This window comes from Canis lupus, chromosome 22 (assembly GCF_003254725.2).
Source record: "Canis lupus dingo isolate Sandy chromosome 22, ASM325472v2, whole genome shotgun sequence".
In the NCBI taxonomy this organism is placed as follows: Eukaryota; Metazoa; Chordata; class Mammalia; order Carnivora; family Canidae; genus Canis; species Canis lupus.
The window spans coordinates 56,861,535-56,879,102 of NC_064264.1; the positions used below are offsets into that span (position 1 = coordinate 56,861,535).

The 17,568-nt window shown below is 38.9% G+C and overlaps 1 protein-coding gene across 2 annotated transcripts in view; it reads right to left on the reverse strand.

Annotated features, from left to right (window-relative positions):
- NALF1 (NALCN channel auxiliary factor 1) overlaps positions 1-17,270 on the reverse strand; it is a 625,450-nt gene extending 608,180 nt beyond the window's left edge. Inside the window, exon 1 of one of the 2 annotated variants that reach the window (XM_025440982.3) lies at positions 15,038-17,258. In XM_025440982.3, coding sequence (XP_025296767.1) covers positions 15,038-15,934 — 897 coding nt within the window. In that variant the 5' untranslated portion in view covers positions 15,935-17,258. Of the gene's footprint in view, positions 1-15,037 lie in introns of both variants that reach the window. The other variant, XM_025440983.3, reaches the window with a different exon arrangement.
- Between the last annotated feature and the right edge of the window lie 298 nt (positions 17,271-17,568).

Below are 17,568 nucleotides of genomic sequence, written 5' to 3' on the forward strand. Positions count from 1 at the left end.
TCTCCACTAAGGATCCATTTTTAGAAAGTAATATTCATTTGTCTCTATACAGTTTTTTCCTATATAGTACATAAAATTTGTATAACAAAATGCAGTCACAGAGAATGATTACAAATTAAATTATTAAAATGTTCTTTATGCAATATCCTTTAACGCTTCTGGATGACAATTATCATATCCACTGCAAATAATCGTTGTGATCATTCTGAGAAAATGCACACGTTCTCTTCAGTGCCGATGCTTCTTTGGCCCCACTGATTCACCTGCTTATTCCACAACAAGGAACAGCAACCCTAGAGGACAACCCTTAATCATTTATTGGAGAAGTCAGAGGAACTTGGCTGGACAGCTGCTTGGGAAACTACCTTTAATAACTTATCATATTAAATGCATTATATATTATCATGGTATTTTTTAAAATGTAGGATGGGAATTGATTAAAATAGCCCAGAATGGAGACAGTGTTACAAAGACAAGAGTAAACTGTGGGTAACTGGTCAAAGGTAGAAAATGGGAACTTTCAAATATAATTGCATGTTTCCCTTGGTCTGTTGGTAGCATGAATTTAGCTACTTCATCTGAACCCATGTATTTCAAATATCAGGCTATTAAGACAAATAAATATATTTGGATGATGATATGATTTTTTTTCCCCTGAACTGTATGTATCATAAGTTAACTTTTCTACAATTCCTCATCTACCCTAGTCTTGACTTGGAAAAAAGGAAATTGTTGAGTGCTGTATAATGCCTTTAGCTGTACTGTTTTAGTATTATTAATATAATCAAGTCATTAAAGAAAGACACATTTGCACTGCTTAGCTTTTGCACTTTTCTGTTTAAAGCAGATGCCATGAGAAAATTAAACATCCGTCCAATTAATGTGCAACACTGGAGAAGTAAGCATCATTTCCTCGGTAGGGATGCATCATATTTTTGACAAAGATGATTAGCCCAAAAAGTTGAGTAACAAAACAGCATTTCAAATCTTTGGGAATCTGTATTTGTCTTAATTGTAGTTATTTATTGGTCTTATTTTCCTTTTCCTGTGTGGACACAGCCAAGTGGAAGCAAGGAAAAGCTGACAGCACCAATACTCAAGCAGTGGAACGAAAGGACAGTGAACTCTCCAGCTAACACATCTGCAGTGCTGCCCATCTGGACCACGCAACAGCGACAAAGACAGATGGCCTCGTCAGTGTTAAGACTTGCTCTTGTGACTAAGACCTTTAAAAAAAATCTCTGCCTTTATTAAACTGAGAAACATCAAAAATTTTTTGATTCCCAAAGCTTTAAGGAAACATTTTAGATTTCTATTATGAAAAAGTTCAAGTTCTTAATATGAATGTAAGATTAGGGCAGCCCAGGTAGCTCAGTGGTTTAGCTCTGCCTTCAGTCCAGGCATGATCGCGGAGACCGGGATCGAGTCTCACATCGGGCTCCCTCCCTGTGTGGAGCCTGCATCTCCCTCTGCCTGTGTCTCTGCCTCTCTCTCTCTCTCTGTGTCTCTCATGAAAAATAAGTAAATAAATAATCTTTAAAGAAAAAAAAAAGAAATGTAAGATTAAAGACAGGACTATAAATACCAAGAGATTTTTTAACTTCCCTCAGATTTTGAAGTATTTGAATTTAAGAAAATTATTTGTCAAAGACCAAATCAACAAACAAGAAAGTTCATGTACTCTTATAGTAAGTATGCTTGTTTTTGAAAAAAAAAAAAAGATAGATAGACAGATAGATAGATAGATAGCTTCCTTTGACTCTTGGGAGGTAAAATAGTGTATCATACATGATTGACCTATTTCATCCATTAAGTTATAAGAACAAAAAATGTCAAAATACCTAAAGAGTGGTATTATCTTAATAATCTTAACCAATAAACAAGAGGGCAATCAAGTCTATGGTTAAGCAGGTGAAAAACACAATGTATATTTATCATTGAAATCAAACTATGCCCACAAGGATTTTGTTTACTCAGACTTGAATTCCTTCCTCTTCATTGGAATTTTTCAGACACATTGAATAAAAATGAAAAGTTAAAAAATTCTAAACCAAAGTGAAATGGAAGGATTCATTTTTCCAAAGTGACTTAAAATTCCAATATATAGTGAGATACTTCACGAGACAAACAGAACGTATCTGAAACTTGTCATAATTGGCCAACCCTCCACAGAGCAGATTGGTTGCAGAGACTCACAGCTCCAGTGACCAGCAAGATCATTCACATTTGCATGTGGTCTCTTTCCCCACGACTTCCCTTGGACTTGGGCTGAGGCCATGGTGGCAGAAAGCACAGGTGCCCCACACTGTCTTGCCCAATGGCTCCTGGCTGTCAGCCCAGTTTTCACTACGGGGAAGGAGAAATCCTGTTTTTAAGTGGTTTAAGATTCAGATCGCCCTTCTTAAAAACATTTGTTTCTCTTCATACAGACGATCACAGGTTTTATCTAAGTAGGGTCTCTGTGATTCCCAAGGTTAAACATAAAACAGTGCTTTTAAAAATGCCCCTATGGAAACTAAATTCAAGATCTCTATCATGCAGCTGATCTGAACTAGAAGGACAGTTTTGATTAGAAGCTAATTACTAGATTAGAAGGACAAACTTGTCAATGTTTTGTACGAGCTCAGTGTCTAAATAGTAGGACAAGTGGTGCTGCGGTGCGGTAAGAAGCAATCATCTCCTTTCAGAGTGGCTTCAGCTGAGAGGACAACTGGCCAGCTACATTTTACTATCCTGTAAAATGCTCTGCTCCTCCTCTCAGTGTTCCCTCAAATTAGATAGAAGTGCCCCTATCTCAAAGGATCTGAAGGAACAGCAATTTGTATCTTGGCCATTCTAACTTTTAGGCCCCTGTTTATTCCCCACACGAAGCTGCTGCAGCAACAAGAAATCTGGATGAAGTGTGTTGTGTTTCTTTTTATGTGCCAAAGAACTTTATATTCCATCTATTCCCGCTACTTCCCACCCACAATCCCAACCCTTAAAAAAAAAAAACAAAAAACAAAAAAACAACTAGACATGAGCAACAATTTATGGCAGAGTGGACAACGTAATATAATAACTAAATTAAACCTCTGAGATTAAGCTACTAGGTGTAAACTCTGGCTACACCACACCTACTGTGAGAACTTCAGCATCATATTCTTTAACCTCTCTAACTCTCAGTCACTGTCACCCTATTTTGGTGAGAATGCTAGTTTTGTCCATGATGTTGGACTGTTGTGGGAAATAAGATATGCATGCTTGCATCATCAGAATAGGGCTTATTTAAGGTAAAAACCTAATAAATATTGAGTACCATTCTACAAGAGTGGGGAATTTTATACAGTGATTTTGCTTCTGTTAATAATGTCCCCAAAGAACCAGATATGGGGTGAGTTAACGCATGAAAAGAAGCACTGCAAAACCAATAGAGAAAGCGACTTTTAAATTTTCAATATATATGGAGACACTTCATGGGACAAACAGAACGTATCTGAAACCTTTCATAATTGGCCAACCCTCCACAGAGCAGATTGGTTGCAGAGACTCACAGCTCCAGTGGCCAGTAAGACCATTCACATTTGCATGTGGTCTCTTTCCCCACGACTTCCCTTGGACTTGGGCTGAGGCCATGGTGTCAGAGAGCACAGGTGCCCCACACTGTCTTGCCCAATGTCTTGCCCACCTTCTTCTACCCTGTCTGACCATGTGCTGAGTCGTGTGTGACAGTCTATTACAGGGAAGGATACGCTTGTAATCAGAAGATAATGAGTGTTTCTGCAAATCAGCAAAAACAACAAAAAAATTCCTCTATCGTCTAACTCCGTTCCTATACATCTTCAGGGTAAGCATATGTAGTTGATTCATTCTTTTTTAAAGTTATTCAGACCAATAACAATATAAACAGGAACCAGAGAAATAATTTAACATTGATATTGTCGGGACTTTCATTTTTTTAAAGCAAAGTATTACTATCAGTGAGGTGCTAGACTACGAAAACAGTTATATTTTCTGTGTAAGAAAATTTTTCTTTGACAGAGATTAGCAATAAGAACAAGCTCACTGTGTAAACCTATCACTTCTGGGTGCCTCATCTTATGCCAAAAGCTGTTGGATGGGATATTTACAATCATCTGGTCAACCTGCAACACACAGGCAGGATGTCCTGTGGGGTCATGGCAGATAACTTCCATCCCATTTGTACATCTTCTGTAGCAATGTGCTCTGACTTCCTCAGGCAAGTTCTTCCATTGTACCCTTTAATAGAACACTCTTCCCTATAGGGAGTAGAGATATTCCTGCATAAAACACCTATGTATAGAGCCTCATTCTCACCCCTAGAGCCACATAAAGTACTGGATATAAGACCCCCCTCTTCCACACGCTGATTTTTATCTAGTTAAAGAATCTTGCTGTGTCACCCCGTGTCTTCTCTTTCTCAGGGTAATCATGTTCCCACATATGGAGCATAGCCTAGTCTTCTCCTCATTCAGTCTTCTATGTCTTGGCACCTGCCATGTTTGCCTTGTCTACTAGCTCTGGTTCAATATCAAAACAATCTTTTGGGATCCCTGGGTGGCGCAGTGGTTTGGCGCCTGCCTTTGGCCCAGGGCATGATACTGGAGACCCGGGATCAAATCCCACATCAGGCTCCCGGTGCATGGAGCCTGCTTCTCCTTCTGCCTGTGTCTCTGCCTCTCTCTCTCTCTGTGTGTGTGACTATCATAAATAAATAAAATTAAAAAAAAAAAAACAAAAAACAATCTTTTACCTAAACTTCCTCTCACTCTCCAATCAATAAAAATATTAAGTGTGGCTGAGTGGGTAAATGTGGGTCAGAGCAGAAAATAACAGGGACACAAAAAACCAAAACAGAGCCAAATATTTAGAGGGCAGGGCAAAGGGCCTTATCTTTTAAAATAGATTTTGAAGGCACGACTTTGCAATGCATTACAAACTACCTAACACAGAACCTTCCCCAAGATTTCTCTTTTTAACCAAGAGACGGAAGATCATTATAATGGTTTCTCCAAATGTCCTCTCAAAAAATTGCATAAGATGGCTCAAATCCTTCTGGGGTAACCTAAGGGAATCCACATAGTCCAAAACCCAGCACATTAATTAAATTAATTTTTAATCTAAAATAGAGAAAAACTTCAAGCTTTAAGAACGGAATGTTTTCACTGCGGCTGAACTTATGTTTTCTGATAGCATTGTTCAATAATTTATTCACCTTTCTAGAGAAGCATGTAGAAGTAATAAAACTGAGAATTTTATCAACCAAGACGCAAAGTCTGCTTATAAAACTCTTGTAAATGGGTATTGTTTCCCAGACAATTTCGATGCGATCTCAAGTGAAGACTATGTTAATTTTATAGATTTTTTCATGTTTTTTCCCCCGTGTTTTTTTTTTTTTTAATTTTTATTTATTTATGATAGTCACAGAGAGAGAAAGAGAGGCAGAGACACAGGCAGAGGGAGAAGCAGGCTCCATGCACCGGGAGCCTGATGTGGGATTCGATCCCAGGTCTCCAGGATCGTGCCCTGGGCCAAAGGCAGGCGCCAAACCGCTGCGCCACCCAGGGATCCCCCCTGTGGTTTTTAATGAATTGTTACCCATTTATTGGGCATCATCAAGCCTTAGGTTGGATATAATAATATGTATGGAGTCTCCTGATTTCTTCCTTGTAACCATGTTATAGAAGAGATACTAAAATCCCAATTTTAAGTAACTAGGGTGATGTCACGTAACTAATAAATGGTGAATCTGAGGGCTGAACCCAGGCTATCTTCAGTTGTCCTTTTAATAATTTTATGACATTCTCTATTAGGTTTAAAATTACTTTTTATTTCTATTTCAATATTTTTAAAAGAAATTCTATAAAGAGATAGCTATATTTAATTGGGTGGGTTAATACATGTTTAAATATACAATTAAACCTCAGCCCAACACATTCCTAAAGAAAGTATTTATAGTAACATGTATTATATAATTGTTGCTATTTACAGTCATTATTTTGTATTATTTGAAAATGAATTTCCTACTTCATTTAAGCATATGCAAGGCACTTGACGGGATGAGCACTGGGTGTTATACTATATGTTGGCAAATCGAACTCCAATAAAAAAAAATACCAAAAAAAACATATTCAAGATGACAAATGCTTTTTATTTTCTGAAATCCTGAAATTAAAGCATTTATCCTGTTTAAGATATAACAAAATAAAGGATCTGAGTTGTATAGCAGAATGCACAGATACAACCTCTCTTCCTCCCCAAGGCTAGGAATAGATGGGAGCCCACCACCTTTTCTTTGGGATCTGGTGCCTCCACTAATTTTTTTCTGAATCTGGTACTTTCTATCTCATATTCCCATCTGGGTCCTAGATCATAATCTACAAATATCCTCAAGTTTATTTCAACATAAAATATTTCTTTAAATTCACATCTCCCTTGGGTAGTCCCGGCAGCTCTGCAGTTTAGTGCCACCTTCTGCCCAGGGCATGATCCTGGAGACCCAGGATCAAGTCCCACGTCAGGCTCCCTGCATGGAGCCTGCTTCTCCCTCTGCCTGTGTCTCTCCCTCTCTCAGTCTCCTCTGTGTTTCTTCATGAATAAATAAATAAAATCATTTTTAAAAATAAATAAATAAATAAATTCACATCTCCCCACCTGTTCCTTTCTCTTTCTCTTTTCTCTCCTAAGGAAGAGTCATTAAGACTAGTCTTTATCTCAGCTCCAACTCATTCCTTAATCCATCACAATTTGACACCTCTCCCTGACAATCTATTGAAACTACTCTTGTAAGGTCGACAAGAACTAATTGCCAAATCCAGTGACCTACGCCTAGGCTTCATCCCGCATGTCCTTTCTGCAAGATAAGACACTCCTGACTGATTCTGCATCTTTCTTAAACTCCTTCCCTTTACCCTTCAGATTATCACATTCCCATGATTCCTTCTCCCTTCCCTCTGCCTATTCTTCTCCCTCTCCTTCTCTCTTGTATATTCATCTCCCACTCCCATTCTCATTCTCCCTCATATCTTCACTCTCATTCCTTGTGCTTCTCTGTCTCCTTTCCTGGTCCCTTTTCTGCCCAAAACTTTAGATGTTGTTCTTCTTTAGGATTCACCTTTAACCTTCTTTCCATATAATTTGTTTTTGTTAGGTCATCTAATCTCTGTCCACAGCTTCCTACATCAAACCTCCATGTGGAGAGTGAGCTTCACAACCAAACTTCCTCAACCAAACTCACATGGCATGCTATCTGCTGGATATCTTCTGCTATCATTATCTACAAAAATGAACTCCTTGTTTCTTTCAATGATGTCAATCCCAACTTGTTCTTCCCTCTGTATTTCTTTCAATGGTATCAACATCTGTAATCTCACCCTTTATAAATCTTGAATCATATCCTTCCTCTACAGTTGGTAAGATTGGACTGAGAAGTCTCTGGAATTGGCCTTTCTTCTCCACTTCCATAGCCACTGTAGTCATTTAGAATTTTCTGCCCAACATGGTAGCCACTAGATCCTGGGCTATTTAAATTTAGGATAATTAAATTTAAATAAAATTTAAAATTCAGATCTTCATTCACCCTAGCCACATTTCAGCTGCTCAGTAGCACACATAGCTTGGGGCTACCATATTGGACAGGGTGGAGAATAAAACATTTCCTTTATCATAGAAAATTCTGTTGGAGAGTACTGATTTGGAGCCATCCTATTACCCCTACAGAAGACAGCATATTCTAAATCGGTCTCTCTGGCATTACTTCACCCTCTCCCAACCTATTATCACATTGCTGCCAGAGTTAATTTTTGAAAAAAAACAAAGCTTCCCAAATGAATCCCACTTGATTAAAATTCCTCTCTGATATTTCTTCACACAGAAAATAAAATTCAAAGGCCTTAGCAGGGGATATACAGTCCTTCACAATGGAGCACAGACACCTCCCCAGAGCTATCTCCCACAGCAAGATCTTTAACAGTCGTTAAATTACGTGAAAGTATGTGCGGACTAATCATACTAATCTTCCCATTCTTTGGTATGTTGATAAAGCTCATACTAAAAGAAAAAGAGAAAATGCATTAAAGTGACAAAGTGAACTTGATCTTTTCTTTTTTTTTTTTTTTTTGTGAACTTGATCTTTAACACTCTGCTCAGCTGTTTGACCTTGGAATAGTTAACTTTCTGTCCTCGCTTTACTCATCGATAAAATCTGTGATAAAATTACCTCATATAGAAATGATGTAAAGATTAAATGAATTAGACAAGTTTCTGACTTCTAATAAGCTCTAAAGCTTATTAAACTGCTACTGCTGAAGCTTGTTCCAAGCACTTAAATCTATGAGTGATTCAAATCATTTTCTGTGAGAGCTAATACATTGTCACGATCAACCATTTACATCTTAGTTCAATCTTCTTTTCAAATAAAGTCAGTGATAGTTTAGTAAGAAAGAGACTGATTATTTTTGATGACAGTAGAGATGCAAAGAGTCCTGAACTTTGGGCTTCCCATGAGACACAGGCCTTGGAAATGCCACTTCTAGATGCCAGGAGACTCTGCCAGGTGATAAGAAGAAGGTACACTGAGAGAAAAGTAAGAAAAGCAAGGAATCTTTATACACAGTTTTGTCTAGAGCCCATTCTCCCTCCTGTGCAGGATGGACCAGCTGACATACAGAATCCCCATGCATTTCCATAGAACTAATTGTTGCATTCACCTATCACATATTATGTGTGAATATGCTACTGTCACTGCTAAAATCAGCAACAGTGTTTAAACAGATATTAAATTTCTATTTTTGCAAGACTTTTTTTTTTTTTTTACCATCTGTGGTAACTTATACATCATTTTGTTTATAAATGATTTAATGTAGAAACCAACTCCTGAGAGGTGGTTGGAGGTGGGGGAGGGATCAACTATTACCTTTTAACACTTTCAACAGCCAAGAAGGAAATATTTTCATGTTTTCCAATACAGTACATACTATAAATCAGTAACCACTTATTACAAGAAAGGCAAATGTTAATCATCTTTTGTTTTCAGTTTTAAGGAAGCAGAGTAAATTTACATTTCATTAAAGAAATTCCATTATTTCAATTGTAATATCATCTAATTTTTTCTTAGATTAAAACTTAGATTTAATGTTTCATTGTAACTTATTATCTAAAATGTTATGAAATAAAATATTATTGGTATTATAATCACTTCCAAACAGAATAATAAGATCCTCTTAAAACTAATTCCTAAACTAAGCTTTGTCATAATCTGTGACTACTTAGCTTTTGTACTTTAAAAAAAACTGTATGAATTTCACGTAGTTATCATACTAATATAGAAATAAGTTTTAAAAATATGTCTCATCATTACAATTAAAGGAAAGTAAAAAAACAATTAGTGACTTCCTAGGATTAATAAAGTGAACAGATGAAGAATAGGACAGAATCATGCAAAATATTATGAAAAGCAAAAAGATTTTCTCTTAAAACCAACCATGTACTTTTTAAAAAGTCTAAATTTTGGCCATTTATATAGACTAAAATTAGAGACAAAAATAAGGCTGGAGCTCCTCTAATCTAATACTTTATCAGTCAGGCTCAGAAAGACAATCATTCAGTTTCTGCACTCATATTATCAGCCCGTTACGGAACAGAAGTATGATGACTCAGTTCTACCTAAAAGAAAGAATAGTCACAGCCAAAGCGCCCTCCTTAAACATTCAAGACTCTGGTCTTCTGAATCCACCTCCTTTTCTCTCCGCATTCTCTTTGGTCATATCCCTTAAAACTTTCATCCAGTTGGTTCACTTTTCATCTACTTCTTCATCCTAGTTACTATATATTTGCTCCCTGCCCTCTGGCTATGTTCTGTTGCTTCTACAACTTTTCAAAAATATCTGAATTCCATTCTCATCAGTTGAGCAAATGAGGTTATTATGTATTATAGAAGCACAGGAACTAGAAGGTCCTTGCATTGGAGCTGTCACTGTCAAATAGAACAGTGCTTCTCAACCTTTGCCACACACGAGAGTCACCAGGGAAACTGGAAATCCCAAGCCAATAACACAAGCCAAACCAATGAAATTCCTTAGAATCTCTTTTGGGACTAGGAGTTTCTTCAAAGAGTCCCCCAGGATATGCCAATGTGACCCCATGGACCATTGATCTAGACTAAATGTTTATTGATATTGAAGAAACATCTTGCAGCATAAATCAATATAAAATAAATGACAAAAAATGTTTGGTGCTGAATTAATGTGTTTTTGATATAGAAGATGAAGATTTAAACAGGCAACTAAGAATTGAAATTAAGCAATAGGTCAGATAATTCAAAATGTTTTCTTCTTTGAAATAGCTATCTGTATATTTGTTCTTGCATATTCAATCTAGCAAGAAAATATATCTTAATGTATTATGATCTATATATGGGGGAGCCTGAGAGTCAAAGTGTTGTTTGATCTCCTTTCCTTCATATTTTAATTCACCTTGCATATGCAGACATCATCTTCATCTAATTAAAGTGATTAAATGAGTGTAAAACAGCAATTATTGAAACTTTGTGGTTATGCCCTATATAGCTGTCAATTTGACCCAGTTATAAGTTCAAAGTAAAAATATTCATTCTTTAGTCTATAAAACAACATTAAGATAAAATTTGGGTTGTTTCCTTATAAAAATAAAACACAGATCATAAATCAGTAGTTGTATGTGGAGCAAAAATATAATAAAAAATCTGGGTCATAAAAATGATTATGGTAGTGGCTTTGACCTTATAAATGGCCTTATTAATGGTTAAAGTGATCATCTGCATGGTTAGGCTGTTTGATTTTACAGATTTGAAAATAATAAAGTGGTTAAATATAAAAGAGTTGTATTTGTAGATGTATTCTACACTTTTGAACAGTGTCATAATACATACAATAGCACTTAACAGCAAAATAATATTTTAGTGGAAAGAATTGTTAGATATTTGATTTTCTTTTTAAAAAACTATTTTTTAAGAATCTATAGTGCATGACACCAAAATAAATAAGAACTTAAGAAATGCCTTTTTTCCAAACTGCACATTATGTAACCTAAATTCCGTTACCAAACTGGTTACTGTTTGTGAGTGGTTCTTGCAAACAATGCAGAAAGCTTCAGGTATCACAACTGTCATATATGCTTAACCCTGGCAGGGTTAGCTTTTTGGTCAGTGATTGTTAAATAAAAATAGGCAATAAAATCTGCTTTAATATGAGATTATAGAAATAAAAATATGAGAATGCTTATATTCGTGAGAGTATAAAGATTAGACTATGTGCTGACAGAACTAAAATACAGAGGATTTAATGATTTATGTTAGAATCTAATCTCAAACCTGCTTTCATTGACCATCTCTATTAAGGTATACTAAGTAAATAAAGTTAGCAGTAACAAAAGTTCACCTGTTCACCCAGAAATTTATATTTCCTAAGTATCACAAGTTTTTATAATATACATCTTCAAGAATACTTAGGGGCTAAAGAACGGCATATTTAACAGAAGATTTTTATTTAGATAAAAAAAATCAGCAAATTAAAAACATGCATATGTAATTTTGTAACTTAGAATATTGTATTTTTTAATACCACCACCCAACTTGAAGGTTTTTACAGATTTTTTAGGTTCTTCTTAAAGAAAAATATCAAAAACATTATTTTGAACAACACTACAAACTACAGAGAGAAATTACTGTCATAATTTTTGCTACCTGATTTATTTAGTACAGCAGTTTGAATGCTATAATATAAATGATATATGCAGTGGGTTTTGTTCTTTATTTTTTTATAAATTACTTCCTAGACAATTGTGTGTATTTTCTTCAAAAAAAATAAACCAGTTATTTTTTAGAATATTAGGAAATATTCTTGGATACCAATTTTTTCTATTATATGTTGCAATACAAACGCTTGCTAATGTAAGTGTAAGCTGTATTTTATCTTTAATTACTTTGGACTCAATCAAGACATTATGATTGTATTAGATCAACATTAAGGGTTTGTTTTTGTTTGTTTTTTGTTGTTGTTTTGTTTTTTGTTTTTTGTTTTTTGTTTTTTTTTTTTGCATAATGGGCCAAAAAACTTTTCAAGAAAGTTAAATAAATATTAAATTTGATCTATTCTAATTTTATACATATATGTCATGTGTCATTTATCTTAATGAAGTGAAGATTATAAAACTAGAAGGTAATAATACATGCCCTAAGTTTTAAAACTTAGAAATCACTGCTTTAGTCATTCGATTATATATGGGTATGATAAAGCTAATATATTTCTCCTAGAATATGAATTATAACAATTTGTATAGCTAATATGATTAAACATATTCTACCTTTAGTTCTAAAATATGTTTATAAAGTATCAAAAATGCATCTTTTTCATGAATATATTACCAATGCGAGAAATATAATGCATTTACTTTTAATATAACCTAGGACTTTGTGGCTACCATAAAACATGGAAAATTTTGTGTAGAATGTATATTTTGACAAGGTCCCTGATGATAATCTTCTTTTCATAAATATAAGTATGTTTGAAATAACTGTATTTAGAAAGAACTCAGACACATTCTTCAAATGTGTACAAGTAGCATTTTTAGCCATGTAGTATAATTTGTATGTGGATATGTTTGTGACTTTTGGAGAATCATAAAGACATCATACATTAAACTAAGGAACCAAATTCTCAACTTATGAGTTATTAGCCAAAAACACTGACACCTTAAATTTGAAACTGTAATTTTTGAAAACAGTTACTATGGAATAAATGTCAAATTGACAAATCAGCCAAAATCACACAACCAAGAAATGGCTACAAGACATCATGGGTAATAAATTCTGTGTTATGGCAATGAAAAATTCAAATGTCTGTATTTATTTTTTTTAATGTCTGTATTTAATTTTCTATGTGAGGAAGAAATCTTGCTAAAAAGGAATTAATATTTTTATAATATGTGTACAGGTGATGATGATTCTTTTATAAAGAAACACAATACAGAAGTAGTTTATAATATGATAAATTAGTTTAACCTACACTATACCTTATAGCTATGATAATATAAATATCAAGTTGAGATTTATTTCAGGTCAAGGTGAAAATAAACATTAATATATATTTAAAATCTGGGCATTTGAACAAAGATATGTTAGACATGTTTATTTGAAAATATGCTGCAATCTATTGGCAATGGAGACTATCTTTTAAATACTGAATCTATACAAATTGGAATTACTAGAAATTTCTACAAAAGTTTGCATTCGGAGAAGCAAGCAAATTCATATTATTACAAGGTACCACTTTTAAACATAACTATACTGAAGCCCTTGCATCCTTTTTTATTAGTAGTGGAATTAGTGTCCTTATGTTTACAATTCTGATGCAACATATCTCGTCAACATAAACAACTATGCAATAAACATTAGTCATTAACTTCTGCCATTAAGAATAACTTTGATCTCCAGGCATGAGTTACTGTGGTATGGTTAAGAAAAATAGGTAGAAAGTTTAAGATCCGTTTATCTAGTGAAGTAGCATTCCAAATTAATGTTGTAAACTCAATATTACTATGTGCAAAGAAGATATGTTTCTGGTCTTTTAAAGGATGTTGACAAAGCAAGTTTAGTTTGAGTTTAGCTTAATTGTCAAAAGCACAAGTGATCAAACCAAAGTAAAATACAGCTCTTGAACTATGTTCATTTTAAACAGGTATCTTTTAGCACAGTTCTCTTATCAAAGTATCTCAAACCTTTGATCCATATTGCCCTTCATTACATTTCCCCAATACAAAGTGAGGCAGAAGAGAGACAGTTGTCCTGTTCCTGTGTGGGGGAGTAGTGAAGAGAAAGGAAGAGAATGTGGTGTATTATTTCTTTTGAAGAGCAGTACTATTTTATTGTGTTGTTTAAGAAATTACCCTTGGAATGAAACATAAAGGCTTACTGAGACTCTGTCATCATTTCTTTCCTACTAAAAGGTCACTGCAGTATCTTCATCTTCAACAGATCCCAGGCAAATCTCATTTCAGCACCATGGACAGGAACGCTCCTATTAGCACATGCACCCAGGATTACATTGACGTTTCTTGAGAAACTTGGATTCTCTTCTCCTTTGTCAATCAGCAAGGATTATACCCTTTATTATATTCAGCAGGAAGAGGTTGAATATAATACACATTATTAAAGAGTTCGGTATATTTCATTCGCAGCATCTAGCACTTGCCATTCAGCCTTTCTGAAGAGCATCCTGAAAACTAAAGCTAATTACATAAGATGTCTGATAAATAAGCTAACACTCATCTTCGATCACCAGATACTTAATTAAAACTTTCTACTTGTAGTGAGTCTCCGATCAATTATTATACAAATGTCTAAGACAACACCAGAAACTTCTGGTGAATAAATATGCTTAGGTAGGCCTCCACACTTTCCAAACAACCAGAACTGCCCCTGTAAAAACAGGTAAAACGCCTTTTCATCTTCCTGCATAAACAACTACAAACACTTTCTATTGTCCCTCTGGTCAACCAATTTAATAATGTCACTATCAGAGAAATCATGTGTACAGGTCCATAAGCCAAACCATACACGCCTGTCGCTGAGTCTGGTTTTATCTGGGGTCATCAGTATGCAGTCCCATGTCTGTCTTCCTAGCAAGCTGCATCCAAATTCCATTTTTTTTTTTAAAGGGAACAGAGTTTGAACCAATTGCATAGCTGTAAGAGATAGTTAAGCAACAGCTTTATGAGCTCAGAACACCAGGGTCTTCCCTGAGCTTCCAAGGATTCCCAGAAGAAGGCACCAGTCCACAAGCAATCCTCGAGGCATTCCCAACTCAAGCAGCAAGTCAGGCCCTTATAACCACAAAAACAACTGAAGTAACAAAACCAGCGTCAAAAAAAAAAAAAAAAAAAAAGATTTTTTTTTTTTTTTTTTTTTTTTTTTTTTTTAAAAACTCCAGAAGACATCTTGGCCAAACGCACACAAGACAGAAAAACGCAAGATGGGAGAGGGGAGAGAATCCACTGTTCCTACCTTACAGTCCTCAGGACACGATTTCACCGAGTACTCCTCCGACTGTAAATATTTATGGAGCACACTCTCAAACTCTTCGTATTTCTCCTGAGCGTGGTGGTCGTAGTCTTGGTAAGCCTCGACGCACTGCCTGCAAGTGGTCATCTCGCCGCCCTCCTTGAGCACCACATCCAGACTACAGTTCAAAGTGTTGGGACTGGACAACCCCGAGAACAACTCCCAAAGTGTGTAGGAATTACAAAACGAAAGGTAAAAATCCGACAAGTTCCAGAGCGGAGTTGGATGCGTCCCCCTCACCTGCTGCTCCTCCCCCGCGGCCGCCACCCCCCGACTCCAGTTCCTGGCGCACACTGCGTCCGCGCTCTCCACCGTGAAGCACTGGCCCGAGGAGGCGCCCTGGGGGTAACAAGTCTCCAGGCGCCACACGGGCTTGGCAGAGTTTCCTAGAAAAAGAGCCTTGCTCCGGTTGTTTTTGCCTCGGTTGCCCTTGCCGCCGCCGCCGTCTCCCGGGGAGGGGGGCAGGGTGGGGGACGAGGAGGCGGAGAGGAGTCTGTGTGCCTGGGCGGCGGGCGAGGACTCCCCCATGCTCGCCAGGAGCGCGGGCCAGGAGGGCTCCTGCTGCCGCTGCCGCCGCTGCTGCTGTCGCTGCTGCTGTCGCTGCTGCTGCTGCTGCTGCTGCTGCTGCTCCTTGTCCCGGGTCCGGGTCAGCTTGGCCTCGGCGCAGAACCACAAGTGATCAGAGAGCAGGACTGTGAAAAACAAGAGAGATGCCAGAGACAGTCGCCATTTCTGAGCCCTCTCTGAATCGATGAACGGTTTCTCGTTCTCCCGGGGTGCTGCCAACCAGATTTTTAAGCCGTCGTCATACTGCCGACACATCCAAGCACCCCTGGTCATATTTTGGGAACGCACAGCCCTGGCCGACTCCACCGTGAGGGCTCCTGTGCCGCTGTCACCACAATATGCATTGACTTAAAGGGTTTAATTTCCTTATCCCCTCCTCCCGGTTCGTGTTCTCTCTCTCTCTCTCTCTCTCTCTCTCTCTCTCTCTCTCTCTCTCCCTCTGTTCTCTCTCTTTTTGCCTACATAAATATTACCAGCTTTGGAGGAAGATCTGACTTGCTCCCGACCTAATCATAAGCCGACCCCATCCTCTGTAGAGTAGAAAACAATAATGGAGAGAGAGAGAGAGAGAGAGAGAGAGAGAGAGAGAGAGAGAGAGGAGGAGAGGCAGCCGGAGGAGGCTGGGGCTGGTGGCCGGTGGTGAGCTGAGTGCAGGAGGTGATGCTGGTGGAGGTGGCGGGGTGGCTGGCGCTGCTCCTCTCACCCAGGCATTGTCACAGCGCGGGTCCCCATGGCCCTGCTGAGGACAGCCCGCTCTCCCCTGCCAGGGGCATGCCGCGTCTCCGCTGCCCACTGACGGCGACCGGAGCGCCTCCCCAGCTCCTCTCCTCCTCCTCCTCCTCCTCTTCCTCCTCCTTCCTTCCCTTCTCCTTTCTCTCTCCTCCGCCTGCTCCTACTTCTCGCCTGCGCTCCCCGAGTCCGGAGCCTGGGCAGCCGCCGCCGGCAGGGCTCTCCCTCCCCCCCACCCCCCACCCCGCGCTCTGACAGCCGCCGCCGCCGCCGCCGCCGCTGCCGCAGGTCTGCCCGCCGGGCTCCGACTGCTGACGCCGCCTCCCCCGGACCTCGGGGCCGAATCGCCTGGGCTGGGCCTCCCGAGAGCCACAGTCATCTTCAGTCCCCGGCTAAGTTGCCGCCATCTTCGTCCTGGAGAAACACTTTTTTGGGGGGAGCACTGGCTTTTGCGTCATCTCCTCCCGCGCCGAAACCTCTCCATCCTGGCGCAGTGGCACCGGGCTGGGCCCCGGGCGCAGCGGGAGGGAGAGGACGCACCGCGGGCCCCGCCTGGGCTTCCGCGCGCCCGGCGCCCTCCCCACCTTTCGGGTTTTCTCTTTTCCGTTACCACTGACCAAAGTCAGCGTGCGGACCGCACGGCCGAGGATGCTGGCTGATGCCTACAGCATCCCCGGCTCCCACTCCGCCTCCGGAAAAAGTCCGGGCTGCAGGAGGGCGGTTAGAGGTTTCCAGCGGGGCGAGGGTCTGTCTTGCCTCCTTGTCACTACGCAATGATGGACTTCGCATCAAAGGATGGGGGACGGGGGAGTAGACACGGACTGGCTGGGGAGGAGAGGACGTGATATTTGGTCTCTGCGTGTGCCTAGGGATCCCCGGAGAACTACCGATCGACAGCTACCAGCGTGCTGAATTGTTTTGTCAAATGATTTCGGCGTTTGGAAGAGATGGTGCGCGCGCAGTGTGCATCTCTACCTACAGTTGTAGCTGTATATATTACAGCGACCCAGTTCACATCCCAAAGTAATAGGAGATTGGGAGCAAGCTCACATTCTTAGGGGAAAACCGTTAAGAAGACCTCCGTGGGGCGTGGGGCGAGGGGCAGGGGGGTGTCACAGCCTCGCTCTCTGCTCCGGGCTCGACGTCTTGACCGCGGAGTATTCTCCCTCCCATCTGGA